At 39.8% G+C, this 26352-nt stretch overlaps 1 protein-coding gene across 2 annotated transcripts in view; it reads right to left on the minus strand.

Moving 5' to 3' along the window:
* Window positions 1-24179, minus strand: part of dab2ipb (DAB2 interacting protein b) — a 156796-nt gene extending 132617 nt beyond the window's left edge. The window contains exon 1 of one of the 2 annotated variants that reach the window (XM_063478187.1): window positions 23937-24179. In XM_063478187.1, coding sequence (XP_063334257.1) covers window positions 23937-23976 — 40 coding nt within the window. In that variant the 5' untranslated portion in view covers window positions 23977-24179. Of the gene's footprint in view, window positions 1-11122; window positions 11404-23936 lie in introns of those variants that run through there. The other variant, XM_063478188.1, reaches the window with a different exon arrangement.
* Between the last annotated feature and the right edge of the window lie 2173 nt (window positions 24180-26352).

Raw genomic sequence — 26352 nt, forward strand, 5'->3', positions numbered from 1 at the left:
TGCTCTTTCCCTAACTTTGCCCTTGCAATAAAAAAGCACAGTTTCTCACTTCTCCTTTAATTACTCACTTTCTCTTTGCTCTCATTCACATTTAGCCTCTGCACAGAACTCTACTTAAATAAAGCTTAAAGAAGACCAATAAAACCTTTATGTGTCTCTTACTTTATTTAATTCCACTTCACATTCTTCATATTGGAATGCGTGGAATTCAGTCACAGCCCATGTAAGGGTCACTGCTATCCATTCAGTCACAGAGGCTCCATTGTCATATGAACAATAGGCATAATTTGTTAAACGGCCATGTGGAATTTAAGTGGTCCACAGAGGGAGGCTACGGAGGTCACTAGAGATTTGGCAGCGATACCCAGGGGTAGTGCTTCTCTATCCATAAACCACTGACCTTTGATGTGTGCAAATGTGCCAACTGTTAATGGGTCTCTCACCTGCATCTGGCATGCAATCACCCACTTTCTTCTCCAACTGTGGCGGCTACAATGAGTCGGTGCACTGCAAGAATTTGTATGCATGAACACGGAGCCTAGACTTTGTTGAGGTGGTCCTCTTAAAGCACGAGCAAAGACCCACAAGCTGTGCCGCCCAATCAAGCTGACTTACATCAATGGGTCAATAACACTTGGACAGGGGATACGCTACCAGTTATGTTGCCCCTGAATTCAAAACAAACATGGTGGGGGCCCTGTAGTACCATACCCCCCACCCATACATCGGAGGATTGGCTCTAAAGTGTTAGCATCCCCGCATTTAGGCCCACATGTGTACTTAATACAGCCCTGGGCTGTATTAAGCTCCAGAAAACAGACGACAATCAACTGGGAACAGTCAAAGATTTTCTCCCAGAGTGGTTTTGGATATTATAACTGCAAAGTCGCCTGACAAAGTCATATGCACAAGTTAAACAAAACTCTGACAGAACATTTGAAGGAACACAGTGTCTCTCAGTGTCTCGCACAGCGCACAGACTCCCATGGTGTTGCTGCTGGGTGCTGAACAGTACAGATGGAGGTGCTCCTCACTCCGAGCTCGAGCAAGAGTTCCCACATTTTTTTTTTTTTTTTGCTTGATGCTTATCAGAAAGGGAAAAAAAAAGAAAAAAGGGAAGGTGCTGAAGAAGCCTGAAGAGCAATTGAATCTAGCAAAAAAGAGTTTCTAAAAAATGCAGCAAATATCAATATCAACAGAGAAGATGAAGTCGTGCATATTTCCTCATGATCTAAGCGGGTGGCCTTGTAACTTTTATGCCTGCGACTTCTATCTGACACAAGTGCCATCAGTGTAAATTAAAGATAATAACTGTGACATATTTGGATCTAAAATGACTACCTTACAAGTCCTAAACAACAGAATGAGTGTTGCTTTGTTCTCTTTGCATAGACAGAGAAAGGAATGGAAGAGCAACAGGAACATGAGCTTCACAGTGTTCGTATCATTTTTGCTGGGCGCATTTTTGAAGAAGGGTTACTAAAAAGTGTTATTTCTAGATTACACACTTGGAGCAAAAAAAAGGTGAACTGCAGAGCGACGATCAGGTCTGACAGTGAGAGATGCCATGGGGCCAAGATGATATTTAGATAGGTAGATATTTTTCACCGTTTTTTTTTTTTTTGTTTTTTTTTTTTAAATGAACCCCCAGTATACAATATTTTTAAAAAAATCCAAAGAAGCACAGCTTTGAATTTCAAACCTGATAGCCACTGCTCCCTTTTACTTATTTCTAACTAATGACGAGGTAGAAGAGGAGTTTAGCATTAAAAGTAAGTTAAAAAAATAAAGAATAACACTAAGTTGCTTTCTAAAGGTGCTGACTTTGCTTTATTAGTTCCCTTTCTTTTTAAAATCTAAACTTTTTAGGATTCCCAAAGAAAACAATCCTAAATGATTATATCTCATAGTCTCACACAAATTAAAACAAAAGACTAAAGAAGTGAATCTTATCCACTAAAAAAAAAGGATAAGGCAAGATATTTATCCAAGACTTAACAGCAGGCAAACATCACATTAAACCCTGCGAACATATAATACATAGCTTAACTATGTAGAAAGGTATGCGGTGGGGCATTCCACTGTGCAGCCCTGATGTGCAAACATCAAAAAAAATACCCTCACCTGTGACCTCTTCACAAAAATCAATGTCTATAACTGTGAGGTAGCATAACATAAACAGCAAGGAAGGTGATAAGTGGACAGCATCAGCATACTAGTCAAGTTTCTTTTAAGTATACTTTATTTCTGGCATCTCCATTCTACCATGAAACAACCAACCTGGTAGGCAAAAATCCCAATTGCTTTATAAAGGACTTTACACACACCTGAACCTCATTAGTCTCTACCATCGAAAAAAAAATAGGTCAGACCAAACAATACGATTCTAAACAAAGAACAGGAATAAGATTATGCATGAAATTGACAAACTCATTTACTCAGCTAAATGGTTTGGAAAGTAAAACACGGCATACAATACAACTCAAAAGGCTATTTTAAAGAAAATAAACAATACTATACAAAATGAAAAACCCTTCATTTGGTTACACCCAGTGATGCAATCAATGACCTCATGACCCTATATAAACAGGAAGTACTGGGGCAGCCCTTCTCACACACCTGGTTTAGATATAGGACCTGATTAAAGGAAAAACATGGTAAGTATATCCAAAGCAACATAAAGAAATATATATTATCAGGGATTTGCCTGTGAACAGAAGAAAATTCAAATGACCTAATGGTTAATAGTATTTGCTTTTAAAAACATGGATGTAATGGATGCAACTACCACAAAAAAACATCTGGGATAGTATGTTAAGTAGTGGTGCAACAGATCAAAAATCTCACGGTTCGGATCGGATCACGGTTTTAAGTCACGGATCGGATCAATTTTCGGATCAGCAAAAAAAAAAAAAGACAAAATTTTAACATTTACTTATTAACTTATTTAAGTATTTTTTGCCTATTAAAAACATTCAACTCAAGACTCATTCCACGCAATTATATAAAAACAAATTAAGGTGCAATATAGGGCAGTACAGGGCTTTGTATCTACCACTCCGCTGTGATATAATAAGCGGTCATGGTCACGTAGCTTTCCATTGACCTGGAGGTCCACCCATTTGTAGTTGGGCAACAGAAGATGCCTGGGACAGTTCAGCCATAACTTTAAACTTTTCCTGCTCATACATGCCTGGGTACAATCTTGTCACTGAAGTGGACGCACAACGGGATATCATAGCGTGGCTCAAGCACGTTCATCATAGTTTAAACCCCTTGTTTTTCACAAGGGAATACGGCCTCCCGTCTGCAGCTAAACACCCCAGTAGCTTTTGTAATAGCTTTAGCCCGGTCGGATTGGGCAGCAAAGGGCTGCTTAAATGCCGCAAACTCCTCTGCTCCTCCACTTGGACCGCTAGCGCTGGCCATAACTATCGCTTGACAGACTGACCACGTGCACCATACACATACTTTTTCCCCTTCTTTTTCGAATCTTCGGATCACGTGCGTGCCGAACCGTGGAGTGGGATCGGTTCGGATTACGGATCAACCGTGATCCGTTGCACCACTAATGTTAAGCAAAGTTAAACCAGCAATGTATTAATTAAAGCATTAGGGTTGACTGTAAAATAACAAGGAATAAATTATCAATATGGTTAAGGGACAAGTGGTAAATGAGTTCATGCCTAACCACTTTGTCACAATAGCATGTAAAGGAACACCTGGATGTGCTAACTGTTTTGCTAAACAACAGATAATGATAGATGAAGACAAAAATGGACTCTAGCAACAATTTTCAAAGTACTTGAAGAGAGAAAAAGAAGCAGTATTCGATTAAAGAACACCGCCTTGCCAGCTGTTTATATTCTGCTTTGGGGTTATGGGACAGATGGTGGAAAAAACACATTATACACGATGGCTTATTCCAGAATTCATTATATAAGCTATATGCTATTAGAATGACTCTTACAATACCCCTGCACCAAAAAACAAAAACGTCTGTAATTTCCCAAGGGGTGTCCAAGCTTTTGCATAAAATCAGAAGTCTGCTCTTCAGCTGACTCAAATTCAGACTTTGTGGACAATAAAACCCATTTGGTGTCAATGAAAATCCCATATATTCTCCTCTGGCTTCACAAGGAACAGCATAAATATTGCATTGAATACACTGGAGATCAGAATAAATGCTCACTGTCCCTGACCTTCTAAAGATCACATTTACCAGTATATTTTCTTATATGTGGCATATTATTTTGCATGGACCCACGGCTCCATTATATCACTCTTACGGTTTACCTTACATAGCTCCAAACCTGTAGCTCCTCCTGTGGGTCCTTGTGTATCTGAGAAATCAATATAAAATTTCGCTGTACCATATCACTCCTCTCTCCATATATCTTTCTTTATGTTTGTTTATAACAACCCATATGCCTGCAGCACACGCAGCAAACTTGGCAACTGTGAGATTTACTCTGTGAGTTATGTGAAGGTATTGTACTCCAGAGCCTTACATAATTTATCATTTTGATCTGTATTCAGTACAAATTCACAGCAGGGTATTTCTGGGCTCCCCTGCAGGGCTAAACGAAATGTACTGAGATCAGGATGGCAAAGTAAGAGAATGTATAAAACAGAAATTATGCTCAGTTTCTCTTCAATTAACCCTGATTAACATCAAAATGAATCAACCTTCCCATTGGTTGGAGCACTACTTTGTGATAATGAGAAAAAACATAAACATAAGGTCTGTTTAATATCAGCACGGTGGCACCAACAAATGCAACCAACGAGGAAGTGCAGTTCCTTTTATTGCAGCTTGAGAAATTGATCAGTTCCACACTTTATAAAAGACAGCTCCATGTTTTAAAGCTTTAATGGTAGCATGTTTGAATCACCAAATTATTGATAAAAAAAAAACTAAACAAAAACAATACATGTACTAAGTCCCCTAGCTGTATATTTTTGGTGGCTATCACCGACCATACCATAATGATGGTATTCCATAGTTTGTCTTTAAAATAGTGATGTATACATATTTTTTTAAATGACGCATTAACGCGGGAAATCTCCATTAGCTCGTTAACGCGGATCGCCCTGTGCGCGGTTAGCTCGTTAACGCCGTGCAGCCCCACGCACGGGGCGATTCGCATTAACTCGCTAATGGAGATTTGCCGCGTTAATGCGGTTATGGCGTTAATGTAATTTTAACAAGATTAACACTGACAGCACTACTTTAAAACTGAACAGGTTTCTATGTAGCTTGACTGTGTAGCTTGCAAAGAAGACAACTAGCAAAACTAGCAAAAACGTACCATACGGGATGGGTTTTTGCTAGATTTGGTAGCTCTCATTTTTGATACCGCCATACCAATCTTTGTCTTTTTCAACTCCAGAGGTTGCTGCATGGTCTCATAGACTCTGATGTTGAAATGCCTAAACTTAAGATGTTTACAAGCCTAGAACAGAGAAACAGCTGTGGACTCCATGGCAAGTTTCCTATTCATAACAACTGGGAGGTTTTTGTTTTCATTACACAATCACTACACAAGAAGACTTCCAAGAGCACTTGGAAGAATACTGGTTTGATTTACTTGTAATTTATGATATTGTGGTTAATCCTGGTTCATATGACTTGATCAGCAGTATATATTTTATAAAAAGTCCCTGGAATGAAAGAAAGATTTACTGAGAAGTAAGTGTTCACAGTTGCTGGCACTATAAAAGTTGATCTTGTGCTATATATTTAGTTTAGAAACCAGCACGAAACTGTTCTGTTTGTAAAATCAAGTGTAACAGCAAGCTTGTAAAAGAAATCTACAAACCGGATAGACCAAAGGAAAGTGTTTGTTTTTGTTGGGCAAAACCTTAAAGCTTTAACAGCTGATCAACGTGAGCATCACCTTTTCAATTTTCTGTTGTGTGGAAAGGGAGTTGTCCAAAAAGAAAATGTGCCTTCTGATCTCAGTCACTTTCAGTGAGGCGCACTGTAGGCAACACAGCTAGTGGAATCTGTCAACAAGTCTAAACACACACAGATGCATGGAAGAAAACACATGAAGCAAAAAGCAAAATCAAAAAAACCCATTGAAACAGACATTTAAATGATGTTTCCCATAATTTGCCCATAAAAGCATAGGCATCTGACTGATCAGCACCATTTCTGTGTGGGAATCCACATCCCAGCTTGTAAACAATGATCTCCCGAGTCTCGCTCTCCAGCACACACACATGTGGGTGTATTTGTGCATCCTTCCGCTGATGAAATGGTACTTGTTAGAAAGGGAGGAAACAGATGGATTTGGAGTTCTGTATTTGAACAGCTTCAATCGCCTAACTGAGCAGGCGCGCTTTCATCTGTGTGGTGTTGCTGTGTGTGGAGCTATTCAGAGAGATCGAGGGCAGGACACAGGAGGAGCGTAACTATCTAGGACAGTGCAGTCTCACACCGCTGGGTCTATATAAAAAACAAAAACACTAACAAGCCATTCAACTGTAGCTCATTGTTAAAGCAGGTTTTGTATCAGTATCACTAATATTTGGCTTATTTGTCATTAAAATAGCTGTGGGAATGTGTAAGTACGTGTGTGTGTGTGTGTGTGTGTCTGTGTGTAAAGAGTCAAAATGAGTGGTGGGAAGTTATGTGACAGGAAGTGAGGTGCACTGCAGGGAATGGGGAACCTCTGTGACGGGAGTTCATTTTCCCCTATTTCCTGTTTTCTGATTCGCCTCAGCATATTTGACCGCATTCTTACGTCACCCGTGTGCTTTCTCTGGTCTGTGTACGTCCTCGTACGTAAACGATAAACTGAGAGAACAACTGTAAGATAAACCTTGGAAGGGAACTGATAAACAAAGAGTGCAAAATATTTCTCAAAGTCGGCGTTTTTAGAAAGTCTCTTAAACATTACTCCATTTTTCTAATTGCTTAACCAACTGTGTGGGGCTGGAGCCGATCCCGGCAGCTGTAGGTCAAAAGGCTGGCTGCACACTAGACTGGCTGCCAGTCCATCAACGGGGCTGAAACAGAGCGACACACTCTCGCTTCCACACCACACATCGGAGATCTCATTTAAAAACACCCCCCAAAAATCATGCAAACTCCGTACAGAAAAGGTCTCGCCTGACTTGATGTGATGTGATTGTGCCAACCAATGCACCATTATCCCGTAACTAACATTACAGCTGGTAACACCCACAGATGTATAATTTTTTTTAAAAATCGATTAATCTGTCTCCCAAGGAGCATGTGTAATTTAGGTGGACCCCAAATTGCTGTGGCTCAATATAGCAGATTTTCCCCACAAAGAACTGCAGTAGCAATACTCGTATTTCAAACTGTACAGGGTCTAGCAGCTTTATTTTAGTGGCAACATTCAACATTTGAATAAAATCTGAATGAGACTCATTTTAGGTTTCCAGCTGGGAGACAGACGGTAATGACGACAGCTTCCAGGAAGACGAGGAAATGAATTATGGATAAAGTTCTAGATTAAAAAGAAAAAAAAAATTCACAGCCCACAGTCTAATAAGGCCAGTTGTATCTGAACATATCAGAGTTTACAGTACCAACATCTGCACGCAGCATGGTGGTACACTGCACATATGATGACACAGCAATTCTAAACCCAGCATGACTAAAACCAGACAAATAAAGAGCACATGCGTCTATTCCACGGGCAGTTTAATAGGCAATAATAAAGGTGTGGTTCAAGGGCCGCAGCATCTGAGTTTATTTATTCAAAAAATTACTCATTAAGGAAAATATGCTTGATATAAACTGACTGTGTAGCAATCAAGTAAATTTAATTTGACAGATTCCATTAAATCGCATATTTTACATTGCACTTGTGCAACAAAATTACACAGAAAAATGTAACTTTTTTTTCCTTTAGTGTAGGAGTCAGTAATGTGTAGGTGACCCAGTACTTTTGTACACATAGTGTTCATACCTCAGATTACAGACTACAGATTAAAAGATGGCGCAGCATTGTGTGTTTACAATTCGCAAGCTAGAGAGCCACACTTTTGGGCGGTTCAAAGTTTGATGTAAAATTGTTTTTTGTCCAAGACAAACTAGTGTAAGTAAAGAGCGACTGAGGTACTTAAATTACCTCCACTACTTAGTGGTACAAATGTTGATGATGATGGATTAGTATTGGTATGTTTATTAAAACTACTCTCCACATATTGACAAAAAAAGAAGGCTTAGAGCACACCACAAAGATCACAAATGAGTATTTTGCACTGCTTTACGTTTAAAGAATGCTATATTCATCTTTAATGATACTCTAGCAGGTACTCTGGAGTCCAAAGACTGAGCTGAGTTAACTTGTGCAATAGGCTGGCAAGCTATACAGGGTATAACATGCATCTTTCCATGACGATTGAGACAAACTCCTGAATTAGTTGTGAAAATTACTGAATTAGCAAACAGTGCATGTTTATTCTATACGTCCATTTCCTCCCACTCGCTCTGTACTGTAGTGTTAAATAAAGGCAGAAAATGCCAAAAGCAATATAAAGAATTTAGGCTTACAGACTCATTGCTTTTTGGTTTTTTGTGTTTTTTAGGGGGTACCCCTAAATTCAGAAATTACATAGTAGTGATTAGTCATCCGCGGGCAAGCATTGAAATGGCTAATTGAGTTTGATAACAATGAGCATTGAGTGCAGTGAGAGTACAGCTGTACTCACGTGTCCAAACATGCAATCTGAAATACACAGAAACACACCGAGAAGATTATTACACACAATCTGACACACGCAGCATATGCACAGAGTGTGCCCTGCAAAACATGTGTTCAGTAATTGGATGTCGTAATTGTACCCTCTTCTGCCCCCAAACCTAAAAGCCACATACACAGTGAAACCACCTCTTTATCCTGCTGTCAAACATGTACTGAAAACCCCTTTTGTTGTCTGTGATTTATGACTCTTCCTAATTACACAAGTTTTTTTTTCAAGGACTGGGTAGGAAAGGTAAAGGAAAGCTGGAAAGAGAACAACAAATGGGTGCAGGTGGTTTGATTTCACAATGATCGGAGCTTCGAAACAGGTATCATCAAGACAAAAGATGTTTATCTTGAATCTTCTCTGAATCATGATGTTTGGGATTTAGGAAGCCAACTGATGTATGAATTTGTAAATCCGCGTATCTTATTTTTATTTACATTTATTACAGGGTCTCATCTATTTCAGATTTGTATCATTCAGAAGTAAAGACAGGCACAGGCTCAGTCATCATATCATCAAAAGACTCTGAAAATCTGGAGAAATCTCTGTGCGCAAGGGACAGTTGTATTACGGAACATTTTGACCAAACAGTTCACTCTTCAGTAAATACGTCACAGCCCGCAAATGTACAGAAAACTCAGCATGTGTCATACATATAAAAATAAATTTCAAAATGAAATCTGCAAAGAGTTACGTGTTACAAGAAAACAAGCACTGGAGCAGAGTTTATCAAACACCACTGCTGAGTGGCACATTTCACTGGAATACACACCAAAGATTTAAAAGGTCAGAGAGGGAGAGATAGCAGAGACACTGAGTAATACTGGAATTCTATTATGCCTTTAGCCAGAGCGGTGGCAGTTTATCACAGCAGTCAGTCCCTATCTGCAAGTGACATCCTTCACTTTCACTTCTTAAGAACACTTAATCAGCTCCCACTGCCTGGGCCACTAAATGCAAAGATTCTACAGATTTTAAGTTTTAAGTTTTCTGTGCTGAAAATGTCTGCTTTGTGTCTGTTTTGGATTGTTCGAGTGTTTGTAAAAAAAAAAAAAAATACAGAAAGAAATTAGAGAAAATTTGACGCCCTGAAAAACTCAGGTCAACAAATCTGCAATCAAGCGGTCCAACAAAAACAGGATCTACAAATACAGCCAAGTGCACTGGTCCACATCACTGCTGACCTCCACCCTCTTACGTTTTTCCAGTCCCTCTTATTATCCGCACCGGTCCTTGTCTGGTGCTCTGCTTCACGCATCTCCCTCTCCAATGACTCTGCCAACTTAGGAATGCCATTCTAGCAGTCACTCCATAACTCTTAACTCAGTGTTCCAAGTAATCCCTCTCCTCCGGCTGTTCTGAACCTACTTCCTTCCCCACAGCTGCTGGCTGGCCCGGCTTGCTCTAATAATAGGACAACAATGAATGCCGCACACCCGGACACACAGCATTGCACTACTACTTCAGAGCGGGGGGGGGGCACTCAACAAAATTGAGTCTAAATTAAGCTCTGAAAAAAAAAAGGCAAAATCATTTATGCAAAAAAAATAAAAGTAAATGGTTTATATCTATCCTCAAAAGTGTAACTATCTAAAGTGTTGACATTCTGCCCTTATGTAAGTGGATAAAAGACTGAAGCATGTAAACACATGTTGGTTGAAGAATGATGATGAGGCTGCACATTCAAGTAAAGCTGCTATCTTACTAGGACACTGTAATCACACAGGAGCTGATAAATGAAGACTACACATGGCTAAAGTAGTTAAACACCACCCTGTGCCTTGCCACAAGGTGGTAGTGGAATGAGAATATTCCTCCAGAACAAACACACAGAGACGCATACAGACACATACAGAGGTGGTGTATAAATGTATAATTTATATTACACGGCTCTATCAGGTAAAGCAGCCCCCAAGAGGCGTGCACAAACGCCTAAAGAAAGGGAGCCGTTAATCAGAACAAAGAAAATCTGGAGAAGCTGAGATTTGAACTGATTTTTCCTGTTTTCATCTACTGTCGCCCCACTGCTGGAACCCCAGCTCGCAATCACATGCTACAGGTCTTTTGCAGCAGTACCGCAAAAAAAAAAAAAAGCGTAATCTTTCCTTTCCCACCTATATTTTGCTTCTCTCTCTGACAGATCAGTCTGATAATGATCCTTGCCTGACATGTGAAAAGCTTCAAAGTCGGCTCCTCCACACACCTCCTTTCCTTCAGCTCCCCCCACTCCAACCCTCCAACCATGCGCCATTCCACCAAGAGAGCAATCCCACACACAAACACTCACAAAAGTGGTAACTCTACCCCCCTGTTCTTTTTTTATTTCTCTTTTCTAGCACAATTATGAGGCAGTGAAAGGAGAAGAAAAAAGCGTGGCGCTGGTGCTCACCTCAGACAAGGTCCCACAGCCGCTGGGAAAGCAGAAGGAAAATCATCTTCAGTCCACTCGCAAAACCAAGAGCAACAAGTAGTAACTCCAGAGATCCCTCCTCCCCTCTCTCACTCTATACTTCACGCTTCCTTGCTGGGTTTTGTCCGTCTGCTCTGAACTTATTAAGGCTGCAGTACCTGCAGCGGACTGAATAAGTATGCGGGCATGTGTGTGTATGGATGTGTGTATATGCGTGTGTGTGTGTGTGTGTGTGTCTGTGTGTGCGTGTGCATGTATGTGTGTGTCAGGGTGCGAGTGAGAGTGTGTATGGTCTGGTGGACTCCTACAGGGGTATTGACTCTTTCTTAGCAGGGTTCAGGTCCTCCCCCTTCTCTCCCAGACTCACAGAGGGAGGAAAAGAAGCACACCCACACACACACACGCACACAAACACACACACACAAACATAATAACAGGGCATGACAGTACTCTTTCTTTTGTCACCTATTCTCCCTTTCCTTGAAATATCTGTAACTCCCTGCTCTGAAGCTCCCTTTCATAGGGGAAAGCAAGTGAAATGGAAATGTTTAAGGGTGCGCGCACACTGGTGCACAGGGAATGCCGCTGTGCCTCAACACCCGGGGCTGGGAAGGAGGAGGAGGAGGTGGAGTTTAGAGCTCGGAGAGCCAAATTCCTACCCCACCTCCAACCAATCAGAGGCCTTGTTGTGGCTGACCAAAAAACCACGGGGCCAGGCCGGGCCTCACTACCACACTCCAGCTTTAAAGCATTAGCTGAAGTTTGGCTGGGCACTCAGCAAACTTCAGCAAAGGTGTTGCTGATGATGGTGACGATAATGACAACAACGCTTTTTACCCTGTCGGATGCACAGAAAAAGTCATATTTTTCCATATTAAGCATATTCCAAGCTAGAAATCTGTACATTGCATAAAAGCCGCTTCCAACACATATGGCATACATTTACATCTACAAATAAGTCAAATCTGTTTCCTCTCTGCAGGAGATAAACTTTTCAGAAACTAGTCGGCACAGCCAAACTAAATGCAGCACAACTCACTATAAATACGAGAACCCCACTTTGAAAATTTTTCCCTCTCTCTACCCACAACTCCCTCCCTCCTTCCCCACTAAATAACAGCACTCTCATGTTTCTGCTCTTGTGCTTGGACAGGCATTTGTCAAGTAAGGCATTTGTCCATAGAAACAACAGAAGATTCCCCCCACTCCCACTCCCAGCCCCCTCCTCCTTATATTCACACTTCTTCTTCTGGCTACTTTACCTTCTTTCCTCACTCTTCTCTCACCACATCCAGTCACACTAACTAAAGCCTTAGGGGTGTGTAATAAGAAAAAAGAAAAAAGAAATCATGTGAGGCTTTCAAAAACGCCTCTGTGCTGCTGAATGCTGTGCAAAATTTGTGGTTGTGCTCTTTTCCCCCCCCCTTTTTTTTTTTACAGTATCCCAACAAAATAAACCTATATTTTTGTTTATTTTTTTCCTTTTTAAGACTGTTTAGTTCTCCATCGGGCACATTTTGTGTTGGGAGGTAAAACGATTTGTGCTGAGGATTTCAGATATTTGCGGTGACAAGATGTTTCCTCAACTGAATTGCTGTTAAATTAATAACTAAGCCACCCGGGATTACAGAAACACTTTAAAGTCAACAGGTTAGGATGCAGTGATGACAGACTGCTGCATATTTGCTCCACTAAATACAGAAAGATGCTGACTGGTCTGGTACACTGGTGCCCGGGCAGTCTGTGACATCACCGTAGATGGAATAAATATGCCTATTACTTTCACATGTTTCATCCTTCTTAGCCCTCCACAGCGCAACGATAAAACTCTCTAAGACCTGTCATTGAGCTCATCTTTGCTGGTACTGAACAAAAGCACGCTGATGAGTTATTTGACACATTTGGCATGTAGTAACTTTTTTTGTTGTTGTTTTTTGGAGGAGCTGCATAATGAATTCCAAATTTCCAAAGCAGTTTTTGACAATTAGTGGCGCTTTTTATCCATATTGCCCCAACTTTTGCAAGCTACATGCGATGTCTCAAAGGCATTTGCAGGTTCTAAGCTTTTAGTATCCAAGAAATTCTAGCTAAAGCTTGCATGTTCAAGTAGAGCATGTTTTGATGAGGTCTAATCTCCCACTCGTCAGGCAACAAACGGGAAAAACCAAGGGGTGAAATGAGAGGGGTGGGGTGGGGGTGAGAGTACAAACGGGAAAGACAGAAACCCAAAGGGTGAAATGACACAGTGAGTACTTTGGTATGTAGGCTATAGAGTTACCCAGGGACAAAAAGTGAAGCACTGAAGTCCACTCCTATTGACAACTTGGACACACCTCTCCTTTTATCTTCCTGTTTGTCTCCCTTTCTGTCTCCTTAATCCCTCAGCCCCTGTCACTCTGTTTATGTTCCCATGTGTGTGTCTGTCTGTCTAGGAACTTGTAAAAAGCTATGGGCATAAACAGTGAAGACCGTGTTTAAACCTGCGTCTTTGTTTAGTCTATGAATAGATTTTTGACATTTTTTTTAGCACCACGTGTTAGTTGGGTTCACAGCAGTACAGTGAAAAGCAACAGGGATTATTCTGCTGAAACAGACTGAAGAAAATAGCTGCAACAATGGAGAAAAACAAAATAAAGAGGGGAGATGAGCCTTAAGTATTACTTCTGTCATTGCATATTCCATTCGATGCTCTGGTACTTTAAAAAATATGCTGAGGCACAACTTAATGCATAAACAAAACCAACATTACTCTCTTTCGGAAGCTGAGTAAGAGAAAAATTATCACATAAAGCAGTCGGCTTACATCAATTCAAATCAGTTTGCCTGGGTTAAGATTGCCTCTCGCCGACAGCGGCACAAAAGAGACAATGTGTGTGTTTTTTTAGCTGGAGGAAGAGCTGGACGTGGGACAGCCAGGAATGCCAATATCTGCCATTTTAGGGACAAAAGCAATTGTGCGCAACACGTGGGGTCAGGCTGCTACCGTGTCCACTGGGCCAGCAAGTGCTTTTTGTTGAAAAATACCAAAGGGAATTCAACTCCTACAAAGGCTTCAACTGGAGCAACTTGTGCACCAGCGGTTGAAAATACATGACATATAACTGTCCAGACCTCACTTTGATTAGTAGCAAAGTCAATCATCTCCCCCCAAACTGTTTCTGACACTATTGTTAGCTAGAGCCCAACCGATTTATCGGGAGGCCGATAATAGGTATTTTCTGATTTATCACTTATGACAGAAGATAAATACAAATGAAAAAAAGGAGAAAACAGATGGGAAAAGACCCTTCAACAATATTATGAGTGTGTAGCTTTTTCACGAGAGGGACAGAAAGTGAAGCAACTTCACTGTTGGGCACACAAGCACAACAACCAGCTGATCTCAGCAGAATAGGGGAAAAATAATAAATAAGAACATACAACAAAGCTTGGAGAGATCTTTTTAGGTTTCATATATATCAGATTTCCGAGATCAGATTTTTAAATCATCTAATATCGGATCGGCACAGGGTTAATAAAGGGTTTTGTGAGTTCCAATAGATTTTCCTGTACAGGCTGTGGTCCGCTGGCCTGGGCTGCTACACTGATATTCACTGTTTTTTGTGGATTTTGAAAACTGCATTCAACAAGGTATGAGCAGAGAGCTGTATGTCTGATTTCCAGTCCCCATACAATATGAAGATAATCTAATCAGCGTCATCACTTTTAATTTCAATTGATGTCTTTTACTCTTGATGTTTACTAACACCACAGCTGGCCTTGCATCTGTCAGACATCACTGCAAAGCCTAAAACAATAGTTCAAACTGACCAGGTTAGCCTGCAGTACGCTGCCTAGTACTTTCAAACAAAATTAGCATACCTAGCATCATTCACTTAGTTATAATTCACTTAGTTTTAATTTTACAGTTTATAAAATTTTACTCGCTGGGCAGTCCTTACCTTTGAACATAATCTCTCATCTTCCACTCACGTCCTCTCTTTCTTATATCTTTCTACATCTCTCGCTGTTTGCATGTTTTTGTTTTCTATCTGAATTTATCTCCCGTTAGCGTGTGCTCGCTCCACTTCTGTAGTGCTAGCTAGATGCCGAAGCTTTAGAGACTTCTCTACTATTCAGCTGTGTGCTGTAACTGTAAAGACCCAATGTGATTTTGCAGTACTTTACAGCCAGCACAATAACACTTGAGTTGCTGTTGTGCGTTTCCACCCTTTGTTTTCCTGAAAAAGAAAAATGAATGAAATTCTGGAATCCTCTTTACCGTGTTGTTTCTTCAAACTATCAAAGCAGAGGAGCTATAAAAACCGAATCAGAACAAATTAAACCTATTGGATTAGCACTATGAGAAAGCCAAAGGCAATTATAGTCTATTACATATTACAAATCATTATTATTATTATTATTATTATTATTATTATTTGTATACTTTGTTTAATGGTATATTACTATCAAGAAGGCAAATGAGAGCTGTGACAATCTGAATTTAACTGAACTATAAAAGAAGCTTTACAGAATCATACATATTAGTTTTTATAACAGAAACTTCAACATCATTGTAAAGAGAACCTCATTAACCCTTTGGAATACCTGAGACATTACCAATTGAATTACCTAAGAACTTATCATATATACTGATTATCTCATACATTGTTACTGTTGTCATAACTTATCTTTTTTTTAATGTCCTCGTGATTGCTCTTAGATCTTTTACATACAGTTTACAGCCTGTGACACTTCACTTGATTTGAATGTAAAGATAAAAACAAAGGCTTTATAGCGAATACCTTAAGTTGTATGTTGCTGCTACTCCAGAGGTCTAATTTTAGGCTCAAATAATCGGATTTTCCCACCAGCACTGGCACTGAAACAAGTGCTCCAGTGGATCATGACAAATCTGTAACTGAGTAAACCAAATAAACAATAAGGAAGGATAAACACAAATTAAGATCAATTTACCTGAAAAAATTTGAGAATCCTACTTTGATTATAGGGGTGGGTGGGAGGGGAGTTGCCCAAGTGTGCCATTCCTTGTTACTTTAGCAGTTACTGTTCCCGTCACTCAGTCAGTATTTTCCATTTCTCTTTCCTCGGCTCATTCCCTCGCCACTCTCGGCTTCTCTTTTGCTCAGTGTGCTCCATTTACAGAAGATTTACAGAGACATGAAAAGCATACAACCAACATAAATTTGTTGTGAGCATGTAACGCGCTCACGGCTGCACTTGGCTCCGTTCCTGGCCCTTGCAGTCACTTCATCTTAGACACACATCACACACTTCAAAAGCAAAACACGCCACAGATTCGCACACACATGTACACACAAACCACACCAACACACTTGTCATCTACACAACACGCTGCAAAGGCATCATCTAGATTTCTACATTAGCTTTCCAATTTTCCCTTTTTTTTTTTAACCCTCTGTTGTCTCAGACAAGCTCTGCTTTCCCTCTGGTTGCAGTGCTCTGTTGACTGACAGTATCCCATCAGGGAGGCTTTCTGACAAATGGGGCCAGATGGAGTCGTGCCACTGTTGCTGCTGGCCACAAGACAGCTCTCTGAGGTTATTGCTTAGCTCAGCTTTTACAGTGTTATTTATATACACCATATACACCACCAGACTAGTTTAAGTGTTTGATTAACTTTTCATGTGTGATCTCCTGTGTATAACTCTGAAACGTTTGGTTAACACTTAACCTCTAGTTATATATATTATATATATTTATATATTATGCAGCTATTCCTTTACCGCTGTTTACGTTCCAAATAAAAGCTTCTTTTCACTGATGGTTTTTTTAGGAACTTTAGAGGCTCATAGCCCTGACCTTTCCATGTCCATGTAAGACTAGAGCAGGCAAACGTCATTAGGGTGCCCTCGCTCACATTAACCAAATGGAGTGCTTCTAGCATCCATCTACCACCTGTTGTGTGTAATGTCTTAGAGAAAGCAATCTCAAATTTTAGTTTCTGCTTCAGACAAAGGTGGAACCTTTTAACTGGGCCTGTAACCACCAACAAACACGCCATTTAAGGCCGGGAGATTGCAGAGCATATCTGACGCAGTAATGATTTTGAATCAGCGTACAGATTTTTACTTTGGTGTTACTAATGACATGTAAAATGACTTAAACAGTCTAAAAACAAGCATGATAGAGAGAAAGCAAATGGGAGGAAACAAGTGTTAAAGATCTGCCAAATGGTCTTCTGTGGTTCTATTCTATGAAGAGGCAAACTGTGCACTGTAGCAGAAGAAGAAACAAATGTTTGTGGCATGTCTTCTGCTGAACGTCTTGCTCACAGCATCGCAGATCACACTTTTTAAAAAAGTGTGCATACGGCAGCTGTAACGTGTGATTAGTTTGGATTTCATTGTGGTGAAAAAAAATGGAATTGTCTTTTAGGACAATTATTAGCAGCAGCATCTCAAAAAGCACAGAGGACACCTGACTGCTCTGCTCTGTTTGTACAACAGTATTCACATTTACAGCTAGGAATGCAGACCAGTCCAGTACCAGCTCAAACAGCTAGATCTGTTATTGGTGAGTAAAGAATAGATTATCCTCAATCTATGGTGCCAATCTATTTATTGATGCTTTGTTTACTAAGTTTACTGAACAAGCAGCCGGTCACCAGAAGTGCATGAGAAAGCCAGCAGCAAAGGGTCACTAGTCTGAAGGTATTTCACGTTCTACATTTATTTATTTATTTATTTATATATATTTTTCAAGTTTCCACTAATTTCAGATATAACCACAAACAGTCAGCAAGTGAGTTCGATAACCAAAAAGCTCCATTCATAGTGTTGCTCTAAGTCTTTCCCTCACTCACTGTATCTAAGTCTCAGCACTTCACTAACATAATGAGCTGTCCTCAACTTGATTACTGTTATTTTTGCTCCACTCCCTGTGCACATGCAGTGAAACTGAGAGCAGAGGAAAAAAAAGGAAGGAGTGCATAAAGACTCCCACTGAGCAGAATTAACACAAATGCAAATAAAACAATTAATTTCTCTATCTTGGTCCTGTGGTTATGCATTATTTTAAAAACAGATTAACTAAGTTAATGTGTATACTACAATGTATTTGTATTTCACTATCATTGAAGAGGTGGCTAGATCCAAATATCGATAGCACTGAATCCAAAGCTGGTATTGGTATCAGATTGATACTAGCGTATTAGGATCGATACTTTATTATGTGATTTAGAGCGGGGCACATTTACATTCAAGGTCTCCAAAAAAACAGATTCAAAATACATGAAAACCTGCAAAGTGTTTTTTGTTGTGTTAATTATTGTGGAAGTTAAAAAGCACTGTGTTTATTAAAATGTGCTAAGAATTTGCAGATTAATGATCTCATAAATTATGTCACAATGCTCTTCCCTACATAAGCTGCCTTTATAGCAGGGGTCTCAAACTCGCGGCCCGCGGGCCATTTGCGGCCCACGTCACCTCTACTTGCGGCCCGCATATTGATGCTCATTTGAGTTTGAGACCCCTGCTTTATAGGTTAAAAGTATCTGTATCAGTATTGGTATCAGATCAATACTGGCCATGTATTTATTTGGTACCAGATCAATACCAAAATTTGGAGTATTGCACAGTACTAGTATTTCTGTATTTGGAAAGCAAGATTTAGGCTCTTCCTCTCTTTTCTCTAACTTACAATGAGGATTACAGCTTATTCATTTACAATGACAAAGGACAGGTATTGGCTAATGACAGATAGCCAAAGCCAAGATCTTTGTATTGGTATTCAAACCTAAAAAGTTGGAACAGTGCGTCCCCTTTTGCAAGAAATACAGCAAACATGACACTGACTTCTTTCAAAGCACCACCTAGTTAAGTTTTATACCGACAGCTTGAAAAACTTTCAAGAAGACTCAGCCTTCTCTGTGGTTTCAAGGTCTTTTGTTGCTGGGTTTTTTCCCCTTCTTTTTTTTTTATGTTGTACTATCCATTATGCAATTATGCAAATACCCACAGCAATCTTCTTGTGTGGCTGCACGGCTACAAATGTGTGTGATGGTTTCTTTTTTCACTTCAGAAACATTCACACTATTCCCCACAGAAAAAGTCAAATATACTATTAAGTGTGGAAGCAGAATCCCATCATAAGCAGTCAATTGAAATGCATTTGTGGAGAATTTTAAATCCAAGTGTGAAATGCAATCAGCTCGAATAGATGCAATCTGGATCTGGATGACGCAAGGTCTTAAGTTACAAAGCTATATTCTTTTTTTTCTTCTTTTTAAAAAAAAAAATACATATGTAGTCCAGTACCAATGAGAGGTGGACAACTGTGGCTATATTTGAAGGTAATGCCTGGTTTTCATTTCAAAATAACATCAGAGGCTCTTTAGTTAAGAAACGCCTTTGCCACAACACACAGCCTGTCATTTGAAAACTGCTCCTGACATTCTTTTCCTTGCCAGCTAATCCAGTGGCAGGTTGAAGAGGTGCTCCTTTGTTTATACTTTGGCTCTTAATGACAGGCTGTCCGATAGATTTGGCTGCCCTAAATTATAGTATGAGGTCATCATGTTAAATTCTCAATATCCAGAAATCAAAGCTGACATATGTACACAATGTGACATAGTCTTTGTTCTTACCTGAATAGAAGGGTAATGGTATTAAACGTTAAAGCCTCTCTTTGTAACTTCACTGGATAATTTGTAATAACATGTATCATTTGCCATGACAATAAAGGGTAAACCATTTATTATTATACTTGTAAAAATAAGGATATAAATGTACGTTTAAAAAAAGTAGTATTTTTTCCATATTCTTCTTCTTCTTTATATTATTATTGTTTAATTATTAATTATTTATTTGCTATTATGATGTAATTTGTATTATTGTACCATATAGAATATGCGATTTTTTAATCTTCTAATAATCATTAAGTAATAAAAATTAATCATTTATGTCACAATATTATCATTCCCTACTGGTGGGATGGAATCAGTGAGGCAGAAGTTGGTGGTAAAGAACGCTATTACCTAATATAGGCAGCATAAAAGGGCATACCTAATGGTTGCAAAAAGACTTCTGGTTGTGAAGTGAGCTTCACTGACTCATTGACTCGTATTGTACTCCTTTCACAATGGACACATGTTGACAACTAACTCTCCCTTAAATTGGGAGCGTTAAGGGAGGGGTAAGAAAATGGCTTGAGGCTTCATAACAGAATTTCACAAAAACAGTGGGTGAGATTATGGTCTCTACCAGGCCTCACAGATGAAGCATGTGAGATACAATGATATTATTAGGCATTACTGCATAAGCATGAGAAACATATAAAGCACAAGGACAACCACAGCAGTCAAAGTTGAGGTTTAGAGAAAATCTAGCTCGTCTCAAGTCTGCTACAACTATGTGAACCACATGGTTGCAGCAGATGGCTGCCCCTCCCTAAGCTTGGTTCTGCTGGAGGTTTCTTCCTGTTAAAAGTGAGTTTTTCCTTCCCACTGTCTCCAAGTGTTAGCTCATAGGGGGTCGTCTGATTGTTGGGGTTTTTTTTGTATTATTGTCGGGTCTTTACCTTACAATATAAAGCACCTTGAGGTGACTTTGGTTTTGATTTGGTGCTATATGAATACAATTCAGTTGAACTGAATTTAATATGAAGTCACATAAGGTCTGTATAGTGTGGGTAGTGACATTTTCAGTGATAAAATTCCCCAGAGGATCCCACTTGTAGTGTATCATTTAGTTATATACTATCATCAAGAGCTGAAAAAGAAAATGACAAATTGCAGATGTTTTTCCATAACTGTTGGATTTTTCAATTAGCAACTGTGCTCAAATGAGTTTGCTATATCAGACTCAATTAGTTCACAACAGTAACTGTATTTAAAAGTCGAAGCTGCCATTGGTTTAGTTCAGTGAAACCAAAGTGAAAGTCGATTAACGTGCAATACCATGATGACTCTAAAGGTGCGACACAGCCCTTTTGGGAAGTGGGACAGAATGACCGCATATTGTCTTTCCACCAGTTTTTGGCCTTTTTGCAAGATAGTGTCTCATTTATTAAAACTAGATTACAAGTGTTAAGCTGACAGCCCAGTTCCTAAATTTGCTCCTGCTGTACCACCCAGCTCCAGTCTGCTAGCTAGGTTTAAGCAATATGACAATAGGAGCAAGAATAAATCTTTTATTAAAAGCCAAGCATTTTTAATGACAAAGCCCACAGCACTTTAAACCATAAAACCACAGCTCTGGATGGTATATTTAGAATGGTAGTCAGACTATGGGGTCAAAATGGAAAACAAAGAGAAAGCCCACTGTTTTTCAGGAATATCAAAAAGCTCAGCTGGTCCAGTCTCCCCGTCTAATGTAAGACAGGTTAAAGCCCACACTCACATACTAGAAAACATTGCTATATTTTGTCCTCCAGTACATGAGCAGGCATTCAACCTTTCTCATCTAGGACAAAAACATGCAGACCTATTTACATGTCAATGAAGGCCATGGATAAGGACTCTCTCTCTTTATACTTCCCTTCCTGAAACCTCCTCTCCTCACCGCATGCGCCTGCTATAAACTAGCACACTGCATGTATTTATTTGGATGCCTAAAACGGCAAGGCTGCTTTATACTCATATGCTTTACATTGTCTTATCATTAAAAGATGTGCCGACCTGATCGGGAGCAGTATTATGACTTATCCCATCATATCATGACAGATAAATGTGTTTTTTGTCTATATTTAAAAAGCTACTCTCCTTTATGACAGCTGCCCTTGGTAGAAGATAAATACACAGGAACATAGGAAAGTGACAGCCCTTTGGCTATGTGCACTTCTGCAGTGCTGGCATGTCACAGGATGGATACATAGACTTACTTTCAACATGACCGATATGGTAAGGCACCTGAAAAGAAATAAGTATATACTGACTTCAGTATAAGCTGGTGGCAGAGACAAAGCAACGACATGGAAACTCTGGGGAGCATCTGCTGAGAGTGAGAGTGGTTTCTTTAGTGCTGAAAAGGTCAAAAACTTTACTGGGGTAAATTTAAGCACAGGATGAAACTACAAATATGAAATCCATGAAAAAAAAGAGTTGCATTTTTTTCATATATATGTATATAACAGTAATAGGTCTGACTATTGATCTCTTTTTATTAGCTTATCTGGTAGCAGTCCCACTTCCACCCAGTGCTATTTCATAAAGTAATACACAGCATCAGCATTTCTCTGCTTTCTGCCAACAGAAATGGGAAACAGGTAGATTCAGTCACAGATCAGTCCCATAACAATCAGCCAGTTGCAGACAAGGACTCTACATCTACTTTAAATGTAAAATACGTAATGCAGTGGGTACAACATGTAAATAATAAGCTTATACTGTATAAATATACTACTCTTAGACTTGTTGTGTGCGTGAAAGTGTGTGCGCATGACAGATGAACTGAAGCCTGCAAGCCTCGGGAAGTGTGAATTCTTCCTGTAGCTTGCAAGCCTGAAGTGAGAATGTAATTGGACGATATCAGATTATTGCCTTTCCTACACCAACTTTTCCTTGTATATTAAATCTTTTGAAAGGAATGTGAGGAGAGTACGGTTGAGAAGAGAAAGTTGATGTTAGAGCAATGAAGCTGCCGTTTTATCTCGAGACAGCCCAATAGTGAAGGTGAGGGAGGGAACAAATAGAGCTCAGTGTTCGCGCTTATTTGGGTTAAACTTTTACCAGAAGTTTCACGTCTCAAGGGATGGATGAAAATGCCAAAGTTTCATCTAATGGTTTTCTTTCCCCCTTTTCTTTGTCTTTTCCTTCTCTGTCGTGGCAGACAGCCCAGTGCATAAAGCAATGTGGCTTAGATGCTGGCAAAGGGAAACTATGGTCTCTTGGAAATATGCTCTCTGTTGACTCATTCTGTTAACCGCATTCTTCATCAGCAGCACAGCAGAGTCCTTCCCCGTTGGTCATGAAGACAAAACATCGTCTTTTCTGGCCCAGTTAATAACACACCAATGTTTTTCCTTCTCCCTTTTCTTTTTAACTATCTAGTTTAGGCTCTAACATTTTGGAGTGGTGGAAGAAAAGAAAAGGCAGTGGAAAATGAGGGGGAAGAGAGAGAAAGAGTGGCCTACAGTGCCGTTTCGATACCCCTGGATTTATTTGTGTACATAACTCTTTCTCTTTCTGCCCCCCTTCTCTTTCCCTCTGTCTCCTGCTTTCATTTGTTCCTGCTGCTCTGTGTCTCTAACACAAACACCCACATGGTACAACCACTATACAGCCTACAAATATTCAGATTGAAATATCTCGGTGCATTTGAGATTAAAAAAAAAACAAAACACCAAAAACATTAACTGGTCCACCCACGGACCTCACATATTCCACGTTTAATTATTCTATTCAAAGACCGAGCAGAGAGCTTCCGGCTGCATGAAGCTCATACCAAAACGCAGTCAACAACTGAAGGCAAATCCCAGAGAGAATCAGCACAGCACAGAGGTTTGAACTTGCTCACATACAACAAAGCCAAAAACTAATCCTGCTGAGACAAGTACCGTCTTTAGCAGGCAGCCCATTTCATCACATTGCTATGTAACGCCCTTCACCCCTTAACCCCCTCACTCAGAAGAATAGACTGGAGTCCTATTCATCACTGACCACTGAGGCCCTAGTCAACAGCTCAAGAGCCAAGCGAAAAGCCTAGTCATAACAGAAAGCTGACAGGAAAAGCATGTGACCTAACTCTCTTTTACATACGTGCCTCAACTTTCTTTCTTTTTTCCACTTAAAGTATCACTTCCATCATTTCTCATCTTTTTTCCTCCCACTTACCATCCTGTGCCTCTGGATGATTGCTGGTGTCAGTGTCCATGTTAAATTCACAGAGTGATGAGCGCTCGGATCAACACACCCATATCCTGAGGCAAAGTTTACTCGATAACTCGGCTGCAACCGCTGGAACTACAACTGCAAGTCCTGTTTTATCTCCTCTGCCAGTGCCGTCTCTGCTCTGCCGTTCCCCCCCCCCAATTCGGAGCTGCTGCCGCTGGTCTGGCCCCTGCAGCCTGCCAGCTCAGCTCAGGCTTCCACCGCTGTGTTACATCTGTCTGACTGAGCAACCTCTCTGGAGAGCAGGCAGAGAGAGAGAGAGAGCACAGAATGGGAGGGAGGAGAGAAAGGAGCAGTTTCCACATGGAGAGAGAGAGAGAGAGAGAGAGAGAGAGAGAGGGAGAGAGAGACAGATACGGGTGGAGGGAGTGTTGGTAGTGTTGGTAGTGTTTCCACTTTGATGAATATTACACTTTATATGTATTTTCTCTCATCATTAAAAAAGCAACAACAAGTCTGTAATATCAGTTTTGGAAAAAAGTACTTGCTGAAGAACTTCAGAGCTTATAACTCTGGAGTTATGAGTGGGCACAAAACAGCACATTTAAGTTCAGAGTTCCTGCACCATTTAAAAAAGTCATACTAAATGTTTTTAAACATTGCTTTTAGACCTACAAACATTCAAATTCCAATAAAATCAAGAAGTGTGAGAACTATGTGTAACATTATTGCCTCTACATAACTAACAATCTCCTTCTTCTTTCCACACATGACAGTAAAATTATAAGAATGTTTGTATGATCAGTGGTTTTAAAGATCTATGCTCATTAGGGGGTTTTCAACCTAAAGTTGAAATTTTGCATTTGTAAAACTCCTTATATATTTAATATTACAACCTCAACTTGGCAAGTGTATTTTATTTGAATAGGAACCAAATTCAGTTTTCACAGTTTTACATATTTAATCCTATTGCTGCTCTGTTTAGTTTGATTAAATCTACTTTGCATCATCATAATGAATTTTCTTAATGATCTACACATATCGCACTTGAGCCACCTCTCTCATGTTCGGTGTCACGTCTTTGCTGGATTTGTCCTATTTCTTAAGGACTTTCAGATGCTGTTCATCTCCTGTAGATAGATTTTTAAGTCTGCCACTTCTTCTCTTGCCCTCTAGTTGTCCAGCTTCTTCAATTTTTTAAGAACTCACTGCACACCATGCTGAGATATGCCATATTTTTGCACAAACAAGAGCTGTTTGAGAATCATCCATCCGTCTGTCCATCCACCCTCTTCTGTTAATCCAATTCAGGGTCACGGGGGTGTGTGGAGCATAACCCAGCTACCATAGAGTGAGAGGCAGGGTACACTCTGGACAGGCTGATTGGTCAAGACCACTTTAAAAAGAAATTACAAGAAAGCCTTGATCCTAAAAAAAAAAAAAAAGAAAAAAAAGAAAGAAAGAAATTTGAGGTGGGTGGGGGTTGTGGTTGTAATGAGCAGTTATTTGGGTTACTGTTGTCTTCCTTTCAGGTTGAACCAGTTTGGCAACTGTCAGCTGACCTCTGGAATTAACAAGGCAAATTCTAATCTCACTGGATATTTTCTCTTTTCCAGACCATTCTCTGCACACACTAGCTATGTGTTCAGTAGATCATCAGTTTCTGAAATACTCAGACCAGCCCGTCAGGCACCAACAATTCAAAGTCACTTAAATCACCTTATTTTCCATTATGATGTTCGAGTTGAAATTCAGCAGATTGTGTTGACCACGTCTACATGCCTAAATGCACTGAGTTGCTGGCATGCGATTGGCTGGTTTTATATTTGCATTTCCAAGCAGATGAACAGATGTACAAAGTGGCCGTTGAGTGTACATGAACCTATTTCTATTGCAGAAATAGGTTCGTGTACAGCAACAGGGTGAGTCAGCACCTACACTGCAATTGTTTCTGTTCAATCCTTTCAGCATAGTAATTCAACCAAATGGAGCCATTAATCTCTATACATACAGCACTTGAGCTTATCTAGCTTATATGGCTATAGGTTAAGAAAATATATAGAGAGATAGCTGATCTAAAATAAGATGAGCTATATCTCCACAATATTTCAGATGTTTTTTATTTTAAGACAAAATAATCAAATACTGATCAGCCCAATGTCAAGTGGCACAATGTGAAGAACACTATCACTTTTAGTTAATAGTAGCTAATTGTAATTAGACACTCTGTGAAGAAAAATGACTTGAGGGACTTAGAACACATGTGATTCAGTATTTGGGCTGTAAGGCTTGTATAAATCATTCAGCAGCCTTTGGTCAGTTATGTAGTTCTACTTAATCCTATCTAAATGTTACAGCTTACAGCAAGAAAAAAAGGAGGAAAATAGGGCAGCATGTGCCCAAGAACCAAAAGTTGAGA

The sequence above is a fragment of the Pelmatolapia mariae genome, linkage group LG7, assembly GCF_036321145.2.
Source record: "Pelmatolapia mariae isolate MD_Pm_ZW linkage group LG7, Pm_UMD_F_2, whole genome shotgun sequence".
NCBI lineage: Eukaryota > Metazoa > Chordata > Actinopteri > Cichliformes > Cichlidae > Pelmatolapia > Pelmatolapia mariae.